Raw genomic sequence first — 23,035 nt, forward strand, 5'->3', positions numbered from 1 at the left:
ATTCTTTTTTTAGCACGAAGATGTGAATCAGCGAAAGGGTTATTCACACTGTGAAGGTAATCCAGGATGAATCCAGGTTAAATCTCCGTTGTTCACATGCATCCCAAACGCACCCGATTAAGTTGTGGGGGCTGCCAAAAAACCCACTCAGTATAGTGTGGGTTTTTTGGCAGTGTGAATAACCAATATGAACAGACACAAGTAGACCCGGGATAAAACACTGCATACCAAAAAAAGGCATTTGCGCCATTGACTCCATTTTTATTTGAATGCTTGCACATGTGAACAACCAAATAGATGCAGACTGATGTGGATCAATGCGGTTCCATAGTGTGGATAATAAACCTGGCATATGTGAGTGAGATGATTCGCATTGTCATGCTAAAAACAACAACACATGAATCAAGATATCTCATTAAGTTTAGGCAAATAGTCTGGAGAGACAGAAATCCAAAATCCAAACCACTTCTAGTCTCAAGCATTTCTGATAAAAAAGTTTTATTTTTAAAGTTTTATTTTTACTGTGAAATAAATTAAAAACCAGCTTCCGTGCAATAAAGTAAACTATTAATGAAAAACCATTCTTCACTAAATATTATTATAGTCATTAAAATTCCTTCCAGACATCATTCGCAAATAAAATCTCCCCGTTTGTTTTTGGATAGTTGCTAAATTTATATTAATATACGTGTGGGAGACAGTGTGATGTTGTGGTTTGAGCGTTGGACAATGACTAGGGTTTGAATCCCTGCTCAGTTATAGAAACCCATTGGGTGACATTGGGCAGGTCACACTCTCTCAGCATTGGAAGAAGGTTAAAAACAAGCCCCCTCTGAACAAATCTTGCCAAGAAAATCACATTATAGGTTCACTTTAGGGTTGCCTTAAGTCGGAAATGACTTTGGAGGCACATAGCAATAAATCCACGTGAAACTTAACTGCACTTAAATTGGCTTTCTTTCGCTGTATTTAGCAACGGTATTGACGTTGAAACTAAAAGGAATTAAATTGACCATGAGACGGACTATGATAGTGACTCTGCTGTTGAGTGGCCTATTGACTGAAGTGCATTTAGCTCCTTTCCCCATTGACTAGAGTGCATTGAAGGTTTTGCTGCCAAATTTCTGTAGCAAAACGCAGTGTCGGTTTTCTTTTTCTGGAGACCATTAGGGGAGCGCTGAGAAGGGTGCAAGGTATTCTTCTTTGTTTTGGGATCTGCAGGGGAGGCTTCTCAATGGCTTCCCCTGAGCTCCGAAATTCCCTTCCCAAAGAGGGTAGATTGGCACCCTCCGCAGATAAGCAACGACCTTTCTCTTTTGAGGACCAATCATACAGAGCCTGTCCCACCTAAACAACATGATGGGTTATATTGAAATCCAGAAACAAACATCAGAAACAAACATCCAAAGGTAGCTGTGTTGACCATATAGCTAATCCAATAACATCCAAAATCCACCAAATAGTGATATCTTTGTGGGACTAACCATAATGCACAAAATACCTGTTGCAAGCTTTCGGAGCTCCGCTGGTTTCTTCATCAGGCAAGGTGTTAAAAGCCATACAGTGCCTTGTCCTCCTTTGCAGTTATGACAACTTGTCACCCTGCCTTAGCGCAGTGGTCAGTTTATGGTCCTTTTTCCAGATCCCCACCATGGCCAGGAACTTCTCAGTGGTTAAAGCTGATTTTAATGGTTGCTTGTTTTCTGCTTTTGGCTTGTTTTGATTATTTTATTTTACTCTTTCATTATATATCTCTTATGTGTATATATAGTAGGCCAGCTTATTATGTGTACAGTCGCCCCTCCCAACTCGCAGCGGATCCATTCAGGACCCTTCTGTGAAAATGGTGACTCGCACATATGCAAGTCTCATAGAGAATAATGGCATGTGCACCCATGGTGCACATGTGCAGGTGCAAGCATTTTAAAGATAGCAGCTTGTCCCTCCCGCGAAGAGCAAGACCGTAGACTCCACATCCGCACATATGGAGGGATGACTGTATATATGGTCCACCTGCTTGGTTTGGATGTTGAGGTACGATTCTGATTTGAATCACGGCTCAACCATGTAAACCCATTGGGTGATTTTAGGCAAGTCACACTCTCTCAGCCTCAGAGGAGGTCAACGGCAAACCCTCTCTGAAGAAACCTGCCAAGAAAACCCCGTGATAGGTTCACCTTAGGGTTGCCATAAGTCGGAAATGACTTGAAGGCACACAACAACAACAACAACAAAATATGTTTGGAAGGCCAGCATGATTATACATGCATATATATATTTATAGAAAAGGAGTGTATGAAATGCCAGGAAGACAGTCTGCAGCCTCTGTCTGGGTATAACTCCAGCCTTGGTGACCTTGCTGACATGTGCGTTTTCAGTGGGGCAGCTCTCCAGAGCTATGTGCCAAGGCTCTCTTTGCTGACTTCAGCAGCTCCTTGTCATTGTATAGGGGCTGGCATTTCCCTTTATTCTTGCCCATGGTTTCTCAGTCCCAGATTAATTAATTTGCATTCGTCATGTATAGAAGTTGGATGGCATCCCCAAGGGGCATCCAATCCAACCCCATTCTGCCATTCAGGAAGACACAATCCAAGCACTCCCGACAGATGGACATCCTGCCTCTGCTTAACCATTTTTCTAATGAAAAGTTTCCAGTCTTTACACTGTACGTCCAAAATATGATATCCCCAGCTTAGTACTTTTTGCTTCCAGGATCAGCTCAAGCTTGATTTTGTTCTCAGACCCATTCTGTGTGATCAATGAGTATGGCTGACAGCCCATTGTTAAAATGCAGTGTACATTGCACAGAGATAGTGCAGAATTTGTATGCTATGTGTATTTCAGCGCACTAACACACAGCTGGTTCCTCATATAAAATCATTGAACATTTTCTACAAGTTTAAATTTGCATGCACAGTGCATTTTACAATTGTGTGTGTCACCAGCAGAATTCTACCCAAAATGTTCAGCATAACACGGATGGACTGCAACTCCCAGCATTCCTCACCTGTGGCTATGATGGCTAGGGCTCTTGGGAGTTGCAATCCAGCAGAATCTGGAAGGCCACATATTTCCCCCCACTACTGTAAGAAAAGCAATCATGAAGCCCTATCAACCGCTGATTTATATGCAGACCAGAAAAGGATGAGGCAGCAAGATCAGAGGTACCCAAGTCATCCGGTCTCATTTTATGCGGAGATTATTATCTCTGCCAGGTGATAATAAATTTATTATCTCTTCTAGGTTGGGTTGACAGTCTCCAGAGGAGTCTAGAAGCCTCTTAGCATTTTCAGAATGTTGTAGCTAAAATCAACCATCTCTTTCTTGCTTCCCCTCTGCGGTCAGATCTACCGACGTTGTTGGCTGGTATTCCGGAAATCATCCAGCAAAGGACCCCAGCGGCTGGAAAAGTACCCGGATGAGAAGTCGGTGTGTTTACGGGGTTGCCCAAAGGTGAGAATCCCTTCCCTGTTGCAACAATGATGGATCAGAGCTTGGAAGAAGTAAGAGATTTTGTTTTGTTAAGACTACAACACTCAGAATGCATTGGGGATTCTGGACATTGCACTCCCCCCAAAAAAAGTTCACTTCTTCCAAGATGCTAGATATAGTGGACAGTGTGTGTTGTGGGGAGCTTTTCCAGAACCCCCAAAAAACAAATGCATGTGTTCCTTGCAAGAAAACTCCATCTGGAAAATTTAGGGAGAGGATAACCTCCCAGACAAAGCCAACTTGCCAGTCGTCTGCTCCAGCAACGTTCAGCAACATTTCCTAACTCGGGCAAGTGTTCCCATTATCATTCAATGTTTCCCAAGGGTTCCATCATGGTCTGCGTGACACAACACACTGGAAAGAAAAACAACATTTTGGCCCAGGGGAGTCATTGTTGAAAAAATAACCCTGTTTACGACTGCGAAGGAGCAGTCCTTCTGCCTTCGCCTCTTGTTCCCTGTCTCTTCTGCCTTCGGATCTGTATTTAGGGGCTATCCATAAACCCTGTAACTTCACACAACAGCCTGGTCCCACATCCTGGGGTGCATCTGCACCAGTGGTTCCCAAACTATGGGCCTCCAGGGGTTTTGGACTTCAACTCCCAGCAGCCTCACCCAGCTTGACCAACAGTCAGGAATTCTGGGAACCGAAGTACAAAACATTTGAAGAACTAAAGTCTGGGAAGCACTGATCCGCACTGTAGAAATAATGCACTTTGACACCCCTTTAACTGCCATGGCTCCATCCTACACAATCTTCGGATTTGTATGTAACTTTTAATGAATAATATTTTTTTAAATGATTAAAAACAGCTAAAACACTAAAACCATATCCATTCTCTGTCCCTTTCTCTGACCCCCGGCAGGTCACGGAGATCAGCAATGTGAAATGCATCACAAGGCTGCCCAAGGAGACCAAACGGCAGGCTGTGGCCATTGTTTTCACCGACGACTCGGCCCGGACGTTCACCTGCGAGTCCGGTAGGTGTGCGATCGGCGTTCTGGATCTACATATGTTCGGCGTGTTGACTGGCACTGACTACTAATGGTGCATATATATTGCAAAAATAATGCAGTTTGACACCTCTTTAACTACCATGGCTCCGTCTTGCAGAATCCTGGGATTTGCTGTTTGTTGAGGCAGGCTAAAGGCCTTGTAAAACTGCAAATCCCAGGTTCCATAGGATGGAGCTGCAGCACCTAAAGTGGTCTCAAACTGCATTATTTCTATAGTACAGATACATCCAAGGACAGCAGTTTCCTTCCCCTGGAAGTCTCCTGAAGGAGGAAAAATACCAGGCAGATTGTATTGCTGAATATGAAGAAAACGAAAACAGTGACCATGGAGGATCTAGATAAATTCAAACTAGACAATGATGGCCACATCGTGAGAAGGCATGACTCTTTGGAAAAGACAATAATGCTAGGAAAGGTGGAGGGAAGCAGAAAGAGAGGAAGACCATATGCCAGATGGATAAGACTCAATCAGGGAAATCATGGGACTGAATTTGCAGGAGCACTGGAGGACAGGGAGGCTTGGAGATGTCTCATCCACAGGCCACCATGAGTTGGGGTTGACTTGAGGGCTGCAAAAATAGAAATAAAAATTGAGGATGTTTTGCATGCTTTGGGGGGGGGCTTTTTATATTGTTTGAGAAAAAAATCCCTCCTAAATATTAGGCTGAATTTTTACAAAAATTAAAGGGTTTGGGGGGAGGCTTTGAGGGACTGACAGAGTCTTTAGGAGCTGCAAAAGTGTCTTCCAGGAGCCACATGCAATCTGGATTTGCCTGACCCCTTCGTAAATGATTCAGGGAAAGGCAGCTCACTCTTTCTAACTTCCCAAAGGAAGGGTCTTTGGGGTCCACAGCTAGCCCATTCCCTTCCCTAAGTGATTGAGATGCTGATTGAAATGCTGATGATTCAAATCTTGCAGAGCTGGAGGCCGAGGAGTGGTACAAGACGCTGTCCATCGAGTGCCTGGGCGCCCGGCTCAACGACATCAGCCTCGGAGAGCCGGATTTGCTGGCCCCTGGGGTTCAGTGCGAACAAACAGGTAAGGAGCCCTCGGGAGCCTTAGCTTTCCCAGCAGGAATAGAGAAATACAGGCTGAGAAAGGGAAGAAAACCTTATGGAAGGACAAGGCACACTTTGCAATGAATGTTGGCACTTACTAAGGAAAGAGTGGCAGTGTTTGGAAGAGTCCTGGAAACCAAGCAGTGGTTGCAATTTTGGGAGATATTTGGCCTTCCCTGTTGGAGAGTTGTGGTGCCAAAACAAACTACAAATCCCAGAATTTCAAAGCATTGAACCATGGTACTTAACATGGTGCTTTATTTTTGCAGTGCAGCAGCAGCGAAGGTAGATTTGTAAAGTAATAATTCCTCTATACAAGTTGAGTCTTATCCCGAATTCCAAAATGAAGAATACTCCAAAAGCCAAAATTGTCCACATGAGTGGCTGAGATAGTGACACCTTTCTGATGGTTCAATGTACACAAATTTTTAGTTATTTCAAATATTGTGCATAAAATCACCTTCAGGCTATGTGCATAAGAGGTAGACAAAACATATATGAATTTCATGTTTAGACTTAGGGCCCATCTCCAAGATAATCTCATTATGAATATGCACATATCCCAAAATCTGAAAAATTCCAAAATCCAAAACACTCCTGATCTCTTTGGATAAGAGAGACTCAGCCTGTAGTAGATAAGAGTTACTACCTCTCATGCAGAAACTGCATCAGAGGCAAGATGTAAGCAAGGAGCAAACCTTGCTCATTTGGCTTTTTCTCCCATTTTCAGTGTGGGGCAGTGTGTTTATTTGGAATACCTGCTTTTTAAAAGAATTCCCTCCATTGATACTGATCTCTGGCATCATCCCTGCAGATCGCTTCAACGTCTTCCTCCTGCCCTGTCCCAACCTGGACATTTATGGCGAATGTAAGCTGCAGATCACCCATGAAAACATTTACCTCTGGGACATGCACAACCCACGCGTCAAGCTGGTGTCCTGGCCCTTGTGTTCGTTGCGCCGCTACGGGCGAGACGCCACGCGGTTCACCTTTGAGGCTGGCAGGTATGCATATAGGCATGTGTGCTTGTCTTTGGGCTGTGGAACCACTCCTTGATCAGGGTTGCAAGGTGGGTGCAGCTGAGAAAAAGAGTGACAAAGATACACATCATCAGCATCCCTATCATCATCGTTGTCATCATTCCTCATCCTACTTTCACAGTTACTTTTATATTCCACTTCTTATCGCCAAAAACCCAAAGACAGCACACACAAGGTTGCAAGGTAGGATGGAAATTACGTGTTCCGTCTTTCAGTTTCAGGGAGAAAAAGGTGGGATATAAAAGTAGGAGTAATAATATTAACATAAGAATGCGCTAGACATAACTGTAACAAGGATATCAAAACCCCTAAAGCCACCAGATCCCAACCTGAGCTTAGAAGCTAAGCAGGGTCAGCCTTGGTTAGTACTTGGATGGGAGACATTCAAATACTCATTTGGATGGGGCATATCCTGCTATATAGGTGAAGCACCTTGGATAACTCTGTTTAAAGTTCAGGCTACAATGCCAACCTGGTTAACCATCCCACCAACAAGGAAGACACCAGCCGCCAACAGCTAGATGGATCTTTGCTTTGAGGGGTGCAAGTGCTAGTTCTCCCTCACAGGATAAAGCTGAGCTGTTTGCTGTAGCAGAGTTTTAATTCTCGGCTCCATGAGGCCAAATGCCCCCCTTCGGTTCCCAGGAGCTCTCCGACTTTTCCCTTTTGCAGGCCCACGTTGGTGAACTTTGCAAACGGCTTTAGAGCATCCCGCCCTGCGCCTATTAGCGGCTTCGGCTAATTGCCCTCTACAAAGGGGAGAAATGCGATCTTTCCCTTTTATCCCAGACTTTCACTGACTCATGATGCGGAGGCTTTCATGGGGAGATTAGAGGAATTCTTCCACTCTTCTCTGAGGCCGCGGAGCTGCCTGTTCTGACAATAACACTGTTTGTTTTGTTGGCAGCGAAGAAAGAAAAAGAGAGGGATAATAACCCCCTCCATTTCAGTGAAGATCAGCACTTCCATTCACTTCTTTTTTTCTTCTTCTTTCTCCCAGAGTGGGAGGATTGCAATGGGGGAAAGAATGCTCCAGGTGCAACACTTAGCCAACTATAGGTTTCTGTGGGTTTTTCGGGCTTTGTGGCCATGTTCTAGAAGAATTTATTCCTGACGTTTCACTAGCATCTGTGGCTGGCATCTTCAGACTTCAGTCTACTTGTTCAGATGCTGAGGAAGTAGTCTGAAGTCTAGGAAAGCTCATGCTGCCAACTTCTTTCTTCCAGTTAGTCTCAAAGGTGCTGCAAGATCTCTCTATATACTAATTCCACAGACTAACATGGTTATATCTTTGAATTCTGTTGTTCTTGTTGTTATTCCTGTGGTTTGTTCAAACCCACCAAGGCTAATGCAAAACTATCTAGCAAGATCTGAACACAAAATGACCCTGTTTAAGCCACTGGGCAGATGTTGTTTGGAGATGATGCTGAAAAGGATTCTAGAACCCATCTGCCTGGAGGCTACCTCCACTACAACTCCCTTCTGACTCCATTGTCCTCTGTTTCCTCCCCATGCCCCCCATGCTTAGCAGGATGTGCGATGCTGGCGAAGGGCTCTACACTTTCCAAACCCAGGAAGGGGAACAGATCTACCAGAGGGTCCACAGTGCCACCTTGGCCATTGCCGAACAGCACAAACGCGTCCTGATGGAGATGGAGAAGAACGTGCGGGTGAGCGCTATGGCCTGTGATGCATTTATCATATTCCAACTTTCTCTAGGCTTTGGAAATTTGGGAAGGAGGAGTGCAAAAGAATCGTTGACCCTTGCAAGAATGGGACTGTGCAACACAGAGAGAATTAGACCAAAAGGGTGAAGCGGGTGGCTTTTGTGCATGGGACCCCTGAAGGTACATCTCAGTGTTGGGACACCTTTAGAACTAAATTTTATTATAGGTTTCTGTGGGTTTTTCGGGCTCTGTGGCCATGTTCTAGAAGAGTTTATTCCTGACATTTCGCCAGCATCTCTGGCTGGCATCTTCTCATGTTGAGGGCTTTTCTCTGAAGATGCCAGACACAGATGCTGGCGAAACGTTGGGAATAAACTCTTCTAGGACATGGCCATCGTGTTCATTTTTAGGAGGTGCTGTCAACACGCATGCATTGTCCTCGGTCTGGAAAAGGTGCAATGTTGAACCTGGAAAACCCACAAAAATCTATGGATGCCGGCCATGAAAACCTTCAGCTTCACGTTAAATTTTATTAGTCTAACTTCCAGTGTTAATTTATTATTTTCCTGAGGGGATGAGTGGCCATTACGCTAGCCCTTGAGGGGAGTTTCGAAAAGTTATTTTTCCTCATGAGTGTCTCTACATTGGTGCAGAATCATTGGTTTCATTTGGGGGTACTGCAGTTTGCACCCAGCTTCTTCCCTTTTATCTTTACCTGGAGGTATCAACATACAGTTTCTGAGTCTTAAAACCCATCCCTTCTTCTCCTCCTCTTTTCCAGCTGCTGAACAAGGGCACAGAGCACTACTCCTACCCCTGCACACCCACCACCATGCTGCCACGCAGTGCCTACTGGCACCATATCACCGGTTCTCAGAACATCGCAGAATCCTCTAACTACACCGGTGAGTTTCTTTTGGGGCTTTTCCCGGACAGTCTTTCTGCGTCCACTGTAGTACCTTTTCCAGACCGAGGCCAATGCAAGCAACCCAACTGCTCCTCCTTAAATGAACACGATGCTCTGATGCAGTGGATCATGCCATATATCCTGTTGACACATTAATACGTAATAGGCCCATTCCAAACAAGAGCTAAGCCCTTTTAAGCTTTATTGATTGTCCATGGGAGACCTAAGCCTGTCATTAAGTGTCTTCCTTTTAAATCAGGAAGACTTTTTTAAAAAGGTGGTTAACCTTGGCTGGATCACATTCAGTGGGTCCATTTATTTGAAACGTTTCTATAGATGTCCTTGGCCAAAATAAGTCTCTGCCTTTTGCTTTGATTCTCTGCCTCCACCATTTGTGTCCTTGGTTGATCATGTATCATGCTCTCTTTCCCTTTCTGTCCGCAGGTGATTCGTACTCGGGGCCCCAGGCCAGCTCAGAGACTGACCTCCTAAACCGCTTCATCTTACTGAAGCCAAATGCTCCCCAAAATGGAAAGAACGAAAGCAAAGATCCCAAATCGGCATCACAGTGACATAGCCCTGAACGGAGGGAGAGGCCCCGTCCGAGAGCCGGCACAAGTCCAAAGAGAGCGGTCAGTCGGTCACTCAGCCACACCAGAAGATTTTCTTTTGTTGTTGTTCCAGTCCCTGCGCCTGTCTTTCCCACAAGGATTTGGGGACAGCTTTTGAACTACAACGGAGGGTGAGTGGGAACGGAGCATTGTTTGCACAGAAGTAGCTCCGAAGAGAAGGTTTTGGACCCTGCCAGCCTGAATCTTCATGCCTAGGACGAGGCCCAGGGATTGCAAGGACGGAGGACTAGCTATATATTGTGACCACTATTTTAAATATATAATATTGCGTATGCATATTCTGTATATCAAGAGAATCTTCTTTTTCCCCCCACATGAATGCACATTTCTTAGCCATCGAGGTGAAATTTTTTAACCATCGGTGGAACAGGACAGTGTGGTTTTCCGTGGTTTCTTTCTCGTAGGGCCCTCGATGGCAGAGAGAAAATTGACATGATGGAACAAAGTCTTCCCAAATCTGTAGCTGGGAGCAGTTGGAATTGAATTCTCTAGAGGACAAAACCGTACTGTTTTGGATTAAAACACACTGGAAGATTTGGCTGCTGACAGAAGCCTCCTGCAGAGTTGGTTTTTCTGCAGAACCGGGAATTGTCTCAGTCCTCAGCAGAGCATTTGCTGCAGACAGAAACCAGGCCTTTCAGAGGCCAAAAATAAAACCTACCCTCAACACAATGATCCTGTTGGTGAGAAAGGAAGAGTAGTGTTTGAGTCTGAAGAAGACAAAAGCCCAAAATGGTTTGAAACGTTTGCGATTTCAGAAAAACAGTCGGGTTCTCAGTTCTCTGAACCAGAGACACAAAGTGCACCAACCGTTACTAAACTTGGCATCCTCTCCCTCCAGATTCTTTGGGCTGCAGCTCCCATCACCCCCTGACTGGGGTTGATGGGAGCTGCAGTCCAAAGTGTCTGGAGAAGGAAGGTGCCAAGTTTAGAAGAGGTTGCTGCAGGTCCTTGAGACATCTCAGGAGAAGCCATGTTTGACTTCGGCACTAGCGTCATTCCTTCAAGCCTTTCTATGGGGGAGATAGAGACACAAACACACAACTCTCCCAACATGGGCAGCCAGACCAGGGCCAGCAGGGCAGGCAGGAAAGTGTTTCATTGGATTTTTATTTTTTAAAAACCCTAATTATTATTTACTCTACCGCCATTTTGTGCATCACATTTGTCTTGTTTACAGAACATTAGCTGCAAATAGTGGAAGCTGGTGACTCTTCTGTCAATGGGACAGTGAGTCTGCTTTTTGGTTTGATTCAGAAGTTTAAAAGATGCAGGTTGGAGAATGCCTTTAAGGTTCCTAACACCCACCCACACCCAAATTACTGCAAAAGGAGGCATAGGCAATGATGGTGGGTTGTTTCTTTGTGGGGAGGAGGGTGGCATATCTGTTGTGGGTTTGAATCTGAATTTTAAAAGGAGTTATCTAGCCACTTCGCTTAACTGCTTTTTAAGTCCAGTGTGGACGCACTGCTCCCTTGAGACAGGGATCATTCAGGGCCCAGGAGGGTTGGGTCTGACCCACCTTTTGAAATGTGGGTGCAGCACCCCAGCTATATATTCTAGCAAGCCCCCCAAAACAAGGCCTTTTACAAATGGATTAACGGTGATGAGGTGGGAAGGAGCGGCTGTTAGAAAATATTGGAGACTGCCATGTTTAGCAGTAGCTTGCCAAAAAGTTCTTCACTCCGTTCCACAAAGCAAACGTCCCTGATGCACACAATCCCTCCCTCTGGCCTCCACCTTGGCCAGTGAGCCACCAACAAGGCAAAGCGGAGCTGAGCCAGCCAGCCACTTGAACTCGCCACCTCCTTGAGATCCTCGAAGCCAAACGGTCAGTTTAACCCTCCTTTTGAATGGCCAGAGATAGTCAACTGGTAACAAAGCACAGGTTGTCCCATGGCTCACTCACTGACACTTTTCCTTGCTCTGGAGACAGCAGCAATGCTGAATGTGGCAACCACACGGTTACCAGCTTCTTGACTAGCCCTTGCTCCTATGCACCCAATAGCAGGGGCCCATGCACACTACACACTTACAGCACTACAATTCCACTTTAACTGCCATGGCAACATCTTACCTAATCCTGGGGTTGGTAGTTTGCTGAGGCACTAGAACTCTCTGCCAGAGGTAAGAACCCTTTGCTCAACTGCAAATCCCAGGATGCCATAGGATGCAGATATGGCTGTAGAAAATGCTTCACCTTCAAACCTTTTATTGCCATCTGATAGACCCAGATCAAACCATCGCAAGTGGCAAAGGATTATCCGACAATCCACTTTCCTGTCCACTTCTAGTCCTGCCATGCAAGAGGCCAGTGCCTGCTCCAATGCAGAGTTCAGACATTTCCTTCTTTTTACAAAGTCTCTTTTGCCATTTGCATTTCTCACCCATTTAGCAATTTAAAAGAGGGATGAGGTGAAACACTTGACACTGAGCGGCTGAGTTTCCCTCCCCCCCATTCCCCATGCTGAAATTTTTTAAAAGAAGCAATTGATTTTCTAATTTTACTATTTATTGAATAACTTTTAGAAGGGCTATCTTTTTATTGTAGTACAAACCTTGGTATTGTGTTGTTTTGTGTTGTTTCTCTCTCTCTCTCTCCTTGTTTTCAAAATAATGCTGGAGGTACTTATACTATCTTGTGCTCTGTGTGTGTAAATAACTGTGTGTTTGGATCCTGTGTATACCTGAAGGAAAGAAGAAATTTCCAAGCAGATCTGCCGATGGGTGGGTGGCAAGAGGGAAGACACAAGGTATCTCTTAAAAGAGACCAGCGCCGCCCAAGATGCCTTGCTCCAATTCCAGTTCAAGCCTATTTTAAGACCAAAGTATAGGAAGGGAAGGGAGAAGCGATCCATATAACCACCAATTCTGGGGAAATTTGTCCTGTGGGTGAAACATCCCCAGTGCCCAGCTTTTGTTGCTAAATGCAACTTCTGATGTCATATTAGTGCTCCCAAAGCCGTCCCAAAGAACCCATTTGCAATACTGTCATCCATGCATTATATTTAATTGATTGCAAAGCCATTTTTCTGTTTCTGCATCATACTATTTTTCTTCAAGGCTTTCTAGGGCTCTGAACTCATCACTACTTTCTCTATTGAGAAGGCATTTTTTGCCAAGGTTTAAATGGGATGGTGTTTAAATGGGACTTACCCCTTCCCCGTTTTTAATTCATAATAATCATGACTATTATTTATATGCCACTTTCCATTCTGAGAGCATCTCGGAACTGTGGAAATATAAAACATTTTCAAGGCAGTTTGCTGGAGGTGATAAGACACAGCAAAAATGTAAGAATTGCAAATTTCACATCTATTAACCTTCTTGTTGTGTGTCTTGGAGTCATTTCCGACTTATGGCAACTCTAAGACAAATTAATCATGGGCTTTTTTAGGGGCAAGATGGGTTCAGAGGGGGTTTGCCTTCCTCTGAGGCAGAGAGAGTGTGCCTTCCCCTGGGTCATCCAATGGGTTTCCATGGCTAAACTAAAAATAGGTTTCTCCAGCAGTCTCTTTAGGATCTGCACTACCTCTGTATTACAGAAAGGAGGGATGGGGCTTCCCAATGAGCTAATGCCATTGAGCAAATATTAAGTATGATAACAGGACCCTGATGCCGCGAAGACTGGGAGAGGCAAATGCTTGGATGACGGTTGGTTAAGACTGGCCCAGGATTATCGGATGCACAGACAGGGTTTGCCAAAAATATTTTAGTTGAATGATTGGATTTTTCTTTTTCTTTTTTTTAAAAAATGGAACTGCTCAGTCAATAAACATTATTCACTATTGCAATCTGCTTATTTTTGTGGTTATGGACACCATGTGTGGGAATTGTGCAGCTCTCCCAATGCTTTTGGGACAGGAGCTCACAACAGCCCTTGTCAGCAGAGCCAGCGAGAAGGGATGATGAGAGTTAAAATCTTATCAAAATCTACAATGGTTCACATCTTACTAGAATGATTCACATCCCAACTCAGACAGTATGTTGGCATTTAAGTTGTACTTACAGTTTAATAAAATATTTATACCTCTGCCCTATATCCAAGAATCGCAGGGCAGTTTATAATAAAACGAATCTGAACAGTTTTTCTTGTTATGTGTTCTCATCGACTCCGACTTAGTGCTGATCCCATCCTAGGGTTTTCTTGGCAAGCCTTATTCCAAGGAGGGTTGCCATTGCCTTCCTGCAATAGAGCTTAAAGAGTGCAACTTGATCAAGGGCAACCAGTGGATTCCCATGGCTGAGCAGGGCAATCCTGAAGTCCTAGTCCAACACTGAATCTACTACTCTACCCTGGCTCTCAACAGTTTGAAAAGTTCATTGCTCTTACCTGTGAGATGTTCCTTTCCAGCAGTGGATGGGGAAACCTACACTGGGTTTTTTCTCCCTTCATGCTCTGACAGGATGAAGTTTGCGGTAACAGTCAACAAGGGGAGCAACCCACGAACAATTCAGTCGATGTAACAGCTGACTAATACAACTCCACTGCTGGAAAACAGAATAAAGAGCCAGCGTGGTGAAGTGGTTTCAGTGCTGTAAAACGATTCTGGAGACCAGAGCTTGAATCCCCACTCAGTCATGGAAAATCACTGTATGACTTTGGGCAATCGACATTTGCATGGATGCACACGTATGCTGGTTAAGGCTTTGGGGAATTGTAGTCCAACAATATTTGAAGACCCACACAATTCTCATCCTACTAAGTTTTCTCAAACTGACATGGGAGTAAAGACGGAAAGGATGCTCAGAGAGAAGGAACCGTAAATGGTCACACAGAGAACCCATCTGATTTTATTATTCTTATTATTAATTTACAGTCATGTCAGTGTCCAGGAAGAGAGGAAATTAGACATTCACCAGAGAGCTGTGAATATGCTGTCAACAACAACAAACATTCAAGAGTTGGGGCTCTGAGCTGAGACTGGTCATGACCTCTCATATCCCTAGTCCCAGAAGAAAACTGAAAGGAGAGATAACGGAACATCACCAGGAGCCTGCCAGCAATGTTCTCTCTCTTGAGTTTAAGACCTCATTGGGAACTGGAAGAAAATCATACAATTTTGCCATTTCAACCAATGATGGATAAGGCGATTACAGCCAAGGACACAAATGGTGCAGGCAGTGTGGGAGAATGAAAACTCGATCCTTTGGGTCCAAAATTAGCATTTTAAAATACAACATAGACCCTACCTCATTATATTTTACTGGACAGGTCAAATATAAGCATAAATGGCACAACCAGGGAGGACAGTCTTGCCATCTGCACATAGTCCCCAAAATGAAAGATTCTCATGCTAGTTGGATGATGTGTGTGTATGAATGACAGAGAGCAGGGCGGAGCGAGTGAGAGAGACAAGAGAAAAAAGATGTGTGGAGAGAGGAAACTGGAGTACTTGTGATGGGGTTCCTGGATGTCACGACTCTTTTCCTTCCAGGTCTCAGGCAAGATGTTCATACACTCCTAGCTGTGTCCCTTCACCGACGTTGGTTCAGCCCTGTGAGGTTCCTTATCTAAACAGCATAGACAATGAGGATGTTACATGATGCAGGGAAGCAATACAGGAATATTAGCGTTGTCCACAATAACTTTATAACTCATCTCCAAAAGGGAGGAAAAGGCAGATGTGGATCTCAGCCGGTCTTTCCCCAGAAAACTAGGACTCCAGGTGGAGTATAAATCATAACAGATACAATATTATTCTACAACGCTAAAATGAAATTAAACTAACCATAGCATTAACAACATCAAATGTACAATTACAAATAGTAAAAGGCCACTGCGTATTATGATGGGATGGGCAACTTCATCAAGCAGTGGTTTTCAATTTGCTTTTGAAGGACAGCTATTAATGCCTGGAAATGATGCTAAAAAGGGCTCTAAAACCTATCTGCCTGGTGTCAGGGACCCAACAGTACAATCTGTCTAGAAAAATCCCACACGCGAGTTATATCATGCATCCTTCCTTTTAAAAATCCCTGAAAATAATTCTTCTGAAATAAACTTTTGCTGTGTACTTTTCCAGTCCCATAATTCCCTAAGTACTCCCAGAAAGGAGCCATTCCATGAGCTGTCACCAAAGAAAAACCTAGCCTCTGTTATTACTTACAGTCACAGCAGCACCCATAAGTCCCTGGACAAGGGCTTCTCCTGTCGCTTGCACCTAGGAGACACATGCACAGGAATGGTAAATCTCCCACTATATAGTGGTTGTTGTCTTGGTTTTTTGCTAGATAAAGCAAACAGGAATAACTGTGTAACTGTGGGCAGCCCTCCTGATGTTGTTGGACTGTACTGCCAACCATTTCTAGCCAAGATAACCAATTGTGTGGAACAATGGGAGTTGCAGCCTTCCAACGGGCTTAATTCCCTCCCACACTGCCACCCCCTTTTGCTTTTGTGTCATGTCTTAAATAGACTGTAAAGCTGAGGGCAGAGAACTGTTTTGTTGTTCTTTTTACTTGTAAAGTGCCATGGACAGTGATGGTGCTACACACACACACACACACAGAGGCATCACCTGTTTAGCTGTGTGGCCCATGTTCATAGCATCAGCTATTCTGTTTTGGAGGAAAGCCCAGGTATCCTCAAAATCAGGAGAGGAGTCCTGAATCATCACAAGCTCCGTAGTGTTGTAAATGCCAGCCAGCACTGCTCGGCGAGTGTACCAGTTTATCTGGAAGGGCAGGAATCAAGAAATATCATTACACAAACTCCACAGTTAGAAATTAAGATTCTGCAAGCAAAACTGATAGGAAACTCTCCATGACACGACCAAGGCAACCAAATTAGCAACAGAGCAAGACTGTACTGACCTAGCAGCCAAATCAACAGAAGTTACAGAACATACAAATAAGTTAAAATTCCCAACACAGTAAATGAAAGGTTAAGGAATGGTCTATATTGCCATGAAATGGTCTATTGTGTCACAAAGCCAAGAAAAAGTGATTCTTGTGTCAGTTCCAGGACACAATACATGCTGCAGATTTCTCTGAGAGCAAGGATTGTGCCAACAGAACAGTATCCCAGACACAGACACATCTGTTACTCTACCACTCATCACCAGTTAATAATTGGGAGTTGAATCATAAAATAATATAGTTGAAAGTGGCCACATAAAACCATAAAAAGGAAAAAATGGTCTTAGCTTTTGACAGTCTGTCACCTGGCTTCACAGCCAAAGGTCCTATGATGGGACCCTATAAATGTGCCCTATGAAAGCTTGGGGACATATGAGAAGTTATGATACGATCATATGTACTTTTGGCATGGCATAAATATATACCAGTGCAGTATGCTGAATATCACAGTGAGACAACCTAGGCCCAGTACGTGCAAACGGCATTGCCCTCACCTGCAGCAGAACAGCCAACCAGCTCCCCACCCACCGCATCAAAAGCAAAAGAGGCATCTGTGCGTATGCTTGCAGAATGACAGGTTGCATTAAGATGTGTATGCAGCTTCTGAGAAGGCAGGACTCCTGGTGCTAGTGTAGTCCCAGAAGGATTCTGAGCTCTGTTGGTTTTGGTGTTACAGATAAAGGCTGCAACTTTATTTCCACAAAACTCTGCCACACACAGCATAGCTAAGAACTACAATTTCTTTATCATTCAGCCTGGCTGAATTCCAAGTAACTTGGGAGGATGCCCACGTTTTTCTGAAGACAATCTTTCTTAGTAAAAGAAGCATTCATGTACCCGCCGTAATGGAAAATGGGATCCATCTGAAACTCCCTAAACTCTGGTGAGGCCCAAGACAGCTGCAGTGAAGTTTTGCAGGTGGCATGTAAGCATGTTTCCACTTTTGAAGACAGCAGGGGGAAAATAACTGTTAGACACTACTGCTAGGACCAAGGTTTTAAGACAACAACAACAACAACCCATCTACAATTTACACACTACAAAATGAACTTCAGTTTCCTAATGAATTTGCCGTCTTTCGCTTGGTTTCCTGGTTTATTCCTTTAATTTGCCGGCACGCTATTTATTTGTCATCACAGGGGCTGCTGTTTTATTTTCACACACGTTTATTAAAGACATTCATTAGAAAGACCCACTAAGCTTTGCCTACTCCTTACTTATGTTTACAACAGGTCAAGTAATTCATTAATTGCTTTAATTAAGATATAATTTACTTGGCTTTTATTTCCTGCCAGAAAGATGATGGGTCTTATCATAAGCTCAGAGTATTTTTAGGGACCTAGTTAAGAGTTTTCAAAGGAAATCCGTCACTTTCTGACACCCAGCTGGAAATGGAGTCAAACTGAGTTTCAGGCTGGCAAATGCACCAGTCAGCTCAATGTGGCACATAAACTGGCATCCTCCATCTTGTTAATCTCTATTAAAAGGAAGAAGAGTAAGGAACCTAATACAGCCAGCATATTCACTGCCAGTTTCAAACACCTAAATTCTAGAAGTCTTGTCACCTTTGAGTTGGGCACTTTCCCTTCGCTTTAATGTCTTTCGTAACATCTATCGCCCTTCACCTTGGAAAGCTTCAAAAAAGATGACATAGAAACACACAAGTGTTCATACAAATGACAAACAGTAATACTCAAATATTATGGCAAGGTTAAATATTATTGCTTCTCCCATCATCTTTTCTGAATAAAAGTAACATATATCCAAAATGGCAGTTATATCCAAGTTACTTTTATCAGTGCAGAATAAGGCACAAGCCAACAATCTTGACATAATATATGAATACTTCTGTTTTATTATTTCCTCACTCTCTCCTTCCTCTCCCTCTGTCTCTTCAAAGTACACACACACACAACATCACATCACATATGCAGGACTTTTCTTAACTTTCTGCACATTACACTCCCATTTTACAGATAATGTGCTGTTGTTGTTTGTACATACATTGTGCTGGAAATGTGGCAAAAGTAACAAAGGCTATCTTTCATATCTGCAGTTCTTTGGAAACCTGAACCTTGAAAGCAAAGTAAGTGTTTGGACTGCGTCATTCTGCCCAAGGGCAACCTTGAAAATATTTATCATGAAAAGCCATGGGCTTCAAGCTTTCCTGTGGCTTCCCAAAGCCCTAGAAACAACATCTGAGTGATGTGACGTTCCAACTTACATCAGTGGACTGGTCTCCCGCATAGTGCCACATGTCATCCACCATACTTGTCAGGAGATTGAGGCTGGCTGGGATATTGTGCGGCAGCAACAACACACTAATAGCCTAGAGAAAATCAGAGCAGTTAATGAGGCAAGGAGGAACACTCTTTGCTGGCAATCCCACAGATGCTTTCTTCTGCCCATGATCTTCCACAGCCTGGACTGCTTGTGACTCTGTCTTTCAGCAACTGAACATCAGTTTCACTGCCTGTCTCTCAGCCTTATGAACAAAAAACCAGAGGCCTCAATCAAATTGTTAGTCCCAATTGGTCCCAAAGAAGAATTGAGATTTGTTAGCTTTAGGATGGAAGCAGCCCCCTGAGCCCGATCCAAAACAGGATTCCCATGTGCCTAGGAATGCTGTAACAGGATGTCAGCCTAGGTCTGATATACAAAGTAATGAAAAACAGATGGAGATCTAAGAAAATGCAAGTTAAAAGAGCAACTTTTGTTTTGTACCTGGGGCCACTTTTCAATATAAGGAATAAGCATCCTCAGCCTAGCTTCTAAGGCATCCTTTAGAAACTGGTCTGTCTTCTTCTTCCTTGAAAAAGAAAAGAACATTTGCGACAATGTGGCTCTAACCTTTTATGATTATGAGTCAAAGGCATGATGCACAAGAAAACATGAGTTGCAGACCCCTCTCTCGTGGCCATAATCTGAGGAAAGGGCTTTCTCTGCCAATGCAGAGTTTTCAGACATGATTTCTGTCTAAAACAGCAGTGCAGAAGATGATTTCCCACAACTGCTGCTCTTGCCCAGCACTTACTCAGCCTGGCCCAGCTGCACCAGCTTGTGCTGCTCCTCGAGAAGTTCAGAAAGTTTGGAGTTGCACTGGGACACAAAGTGCAGGATCAGTTCACTGCCGTCATTGTGAAAAAGCCCAGCTACAGCAACAGAAAGACCCAATGACTAAAAGGAGGAAGGGAGACAAGTTGAGTCAGTAAATGATCATCACAGAGGGAGAAATTTGGGGGGAAATATTTTTAGGGGGGAAAAACATACATTTCTGGGAACTCTTGGTGTATTTTGCTCATCCTTGACACAGCGGGCAATTGACAGAGTTGCAAATTAACACATCCACAGTTCAAATCTAGCCTTTGCTAGGAACTTGCACAGTGGCTTGAGCAAGCCACATTCCCAGGCTTCTCATTGTAATATGGGAAGCATGCTAATGATGTAATAACAGATTTAATGTACATTAACCATCTAAGTTGGAAAGGTGCTAATATACGTCAAATATTATTATTCACCTTTAATTGTTCCTCTTTGCAGATACTTTTGTGTCAACTATCCCAGCATTGTGGCCCTATCTGATTTATTAGTTTTCAGGCTGTTATGGAAAAGCCTAGATGATTTTGCTTTGCACTGAAGATCTACAAGAATTTGAAAGGAGATATACCCAGCCTTCTTCACTGGGGTAGGTATAATTCAATATTATGTGTGTGTGTGTGTGTGTGTGTGTTGTGTGTCTTCAAGTTATTTCTGACTTATGGCAACCCTAAGGCCTAAACCTATTACACGGTGTTCTTGGTAAGATTTGTTCAGAGGAGGTTTCCCATTGGCTTCCCCTGAAGTTGAGAGCATGTGACTTACCCAAGGTTACTCAGCGGGTTTCATGGCCAAGCACAGAAATCGAACCCTGGTCTCCAGAGTCATACCTCAACACTCAAACCACTGGTTCATAACATTATCAAAACTACTTTGTTTATTCTTTTTACCAGAACCCAAGTAAAATTACTGGTAACCTCACAGAGTGTTAAAAACGAGTGTTATTTTAGACTAGTCTGACAATTATGATTCTATGAGTTGAAAACTAAGATAAGCTTCAAGTGCACTGTCTCTCTGAATACCAGTCCATTCGATATATACCTTCGCTCCCTCTGCAATGGCATCTGATGTCCAGCCATGGGTCGGGACAAACTCCAGAGCCGCCGTCAGGATCCGGTTTTGCAGCTGCTCTTCACTCTCATAGCCTTCTGACTCTTCACCACCCTGATCTGTGTAGCTAAGAGGAGAAAAAGCAGAAGACATCACAGTCTGTGCTGCTCTCTGGAGCTGCAGAAAACACGCTTGCTCCATCCTCAATATGATATCCATTCAAATATTTAAACAAGGCTATTCTATCAACCCTTAACCTTCTCTTCTCCAGGCTAAACATACCTAGCTCCCTAAAATATAGATAAAGTAGTAACTGAATCCTAGAGTTAGGAGGAACCCCCTAAGGTCATCCAGTCCAACTCTCTTCTGTCATGCAGGACACCATCAAAGCTCTCCCTACAACAGATGGCCATCCAACCTCTGTTTAAAAACCCCCAAAGAAGAAGGCTCCATCATACTCTTAGAGACTGTGTTCTGCTATTGAACATCTCTTACTGTCAGGAAGGTCTTCCTAATGTTTAGGGGAAATCAATTTTCCTGTAGCTTGCATCCATTGCTCCATGTCCAAGTCTCTGGAGCTGCAGAGGACAAGCTCGCTCCATCCTCAATAGGACATCCCTTCAAATATTCTTCGTAATGTTTAGGTAGAATCTCTTTTTCTGTAGTTTGCTTCCATTGCTCCATGTCCAAGTTTCTGGAGCTGCAGAGGACAAGCTTGCTCCGTTCTCAGCGTGACATCCTTTTACAATGGAAAAAAGTTCGATCTCAGAGCTTTAATTTGTGTGTGTAAAAATACCTGGGATGTGAGCTGGGATACTTTTGATCACGTTGCTCATCCACCGGCTGTGATTCCAAGTTCTGCTGAGTAGGCTGCTGTTTCTGCTCATCCGAAGCTCTTTGTAGGACAGCTGCAACGTGGAGGAAGCGCCGGGCTGGATTTAGCTGCTGCTGCCTGAAGACTGAAAGCAAGAACCAGTTCAGTAAAACAGATTACGATGTTTGCGAAAACCACTTCGGAAGCACAATCCATGCAAAGTACAAGGAGGGACTCAGTTTTAAAGGCAGCCTACTTACAACTCGATATAAATATACACTTGTCCCTCCATATTTGCTAGGGTTAGGGGCACAAGACCCCCACCGTGAATATGGAAAAAGTGCAAATAACCAAAACACCCATGTTTTTAACTGGAGAGGACGACTCTCTAGGAATCTCTAGGTCCTCCAGGGCAACTCTGTGGTCAACGTCCAACAGACACTGGCCATAGAACTGCACTGGAGGAGCTACAAAGGCCTAGTAGAGTATTCTCTCTAGGAATCTCTAGGCCTTTCAGTGCAACTTTTAGTTCAAGTTGACCATAGAGCTACACTGGAGGACCTAGATATTCCTAGACAGAACATATTAATCAAATCTGTGAATAATCAAAGCCGAAATCATCAAAGCTGCAAATATGAGCGCATACATATGTGTGGGCAGCGTGGTGGTTTGAGCATTGGGACTATGGAGGGGTTTGACCCCCTGCTTGGCCATAGAAGCCCATTGTGCAAGTCACATGCTCTCAGCCCAAGAAAACTTCATGATAGGTGTTGTTGTTGTTGTTGTTGTTCTGTGCCTTCAAGTAGTTTCTGACTCATGGCGACCCTGAGGTGAAGCTATCCTGGGGTCTTCTTGGCAAGATTGGTCCAGAGTTGGGTTTTCCCTTGCCTTCTGCTGAGGCTGAGAGAGTGTGACTCGCCTAAGGTCATGAGGGTGCATCTACACTACAAACCCCAGGCCTCTGTAGCATGGAGCCAGGAAGCTGAAGCAGTGTCAAACTGCATTAACAACCCTGGCTCTACCTCAGAGACCCAAACTCCACATCCCAAGGGACCTTCCTCACCGCCCTTCACCTCACCTTTCCAAGCAAGCCCCAAGGGCAGGGAGAGGACCCTCAGTGCCCCGAACCCGGTTCCCTAGAGCCCAGAGAAGAACGAGGGGCGGCCCATTTACTTCCCCCGCGGCCTCCCCTTCTTTCCCGCCTGAGTCTCTCACCCTCAGGGCAGCGCAAGAGCCCCCAACCAGCTCGCCTCAGAGAAGCTGCCCTGACAGCCGCCGCCATCTTTGATCAGGGCAAACCCCGCCTCTCCTTTGGGAGACACGAAAGCCAGGCCGCCATCTTTGAAAAGGGCAAACCCCGCCTCTCTTTCGGGAGGCGCGAAGGCCAGGCCGCCATCTTTG

At 44.3% G+C, this 23,035-nt stretch overlaps 2 protein-coding genes across 7 annotated transcripts in view; one reads left to right on the plus strand and one right to left on the minus strand.

Moving 5' to 3' along the window:
* LOC149306073 (docking protein 4) overlaps positions 1 to 13,891 on the plus strand; it is a 30,899-nt gene extending 17,008 nt beyond the window's left edge. For 5 of the 6 annotated variants that reach the window (XM_089540174.1, XM_089540173.1, XM_089540175.1 and 2 more), the window contains 7 exons: positions 3,346 to 3,453; positions 4,358 to 4,472; positions 5,428 to 5,547; positions 6,382 to 6,571; positions 8,136 to 8,277; positions 9,056 to 9,179; positions 9,626 to 13,891. In XM_089540174.1, the coding sequence (XP_089396300.1) occupies positions 3,346 to 3,453; positions 4,358 to 4,472; positions 5,428 to 5,547; positions 6,382 to 6,571; positions 8,136 to 8,277; positions 9,056 to 9,179; positions 9,626 to 9,753 (927 nt within the window). In that variant the 3' untranslated portion in view covers positions 9,754 to 13,891. The remainder of the gene's footprint in view (positions 1 to 3,345; positions 3,454 to 4,357; positions 4,473 to 5,427; positions 5,548 to 6,381; positions 6,572 to 8,135; positions 8,278 to 9,055; positions 9,180 to 9,625) is intronic. The other variant, XM_089540177.1, reaches the window with a different exon arrangement.
* Positions 13,892 to 14,579: 688 nt separating this feature from the next.
* On the minus strand, positions 14,580 to 22,970 carry LOC149306074 (ubiquinone biosynthesis protein COQ9, mitochondrial-like). The gene is made up of 9 exons (XM_089540178.1): positions 22,850 to 22,970; positions 21,617 to 21,779; positions 20,812 to 20,947; positions 19,709 to 19,851; positions 19,399 to 19,483; positions 18,899 to 19,003; positions 16,335 to 16,490; positions 15,924 to 15,977; positions 14,580 to 15,327 (listed from the first exon to the last, which is right to left on the minus strand). Exons 1-9 carry the CDS (start codon positions 22,914 to 22,916, stop codon positions 15,292 to 15,294), a joined length of 945 nt encoding a protein of 314 aa, XP_089396304.1. The 5' UTR covers positions 22,917 to 22,970; the 3' UTR covers positions 14,580 to 15,291.
* Between the last annotated feature and the right edge of the window lie 65 nt (positions 22,971 to 23,035).

This window comes from Sceloporus occidentalis, unplaced genomic scaffold (genome assembly GCF_023333645.1).
Source record: "Sceloporus occidentalis isolate IW3139 unplaced genomic scaffold, rSceOcc1.0.p SCAF_10, whole genome shotgun sequence".
Classification (NCBI taxonomy): domain Eukaryota; kingdom Metazoa; phylum Chordata; class Lepidosauria; order Squamata; family Phrynosomatidae; genus Sceloporus; species Sceloporus occidentalis.

What these genes read in the sequence shown, in the direction of transcription:
- LOC149306074 (XM_089540178.1), bottom strand. Translation starts at nt 22,916, where the DNA reads ATGGCGGCGGCTGTCAGGGCAGCTTCTCTGAGGCGAGCTGGTTGGGGG. An exon ending in TATCCCAGCTCACATCCCAG is followed by an intron (nt 20,948 to 21,616) that starts GTATTTTTACAC and finishes TTCTCCTCTTAG; the next exon opens with CTACACAGATCAGGGTGGTG. An exon ending in GTGCAGCTGGGCCAGGCTGA is followed by an intron (nt 19,484 to 19,708) that starts GTAAGTGCTGGG and finishes TTCTTTTTCAAG; the next exon opens with GAAGAAGAAGACAGACCAGT.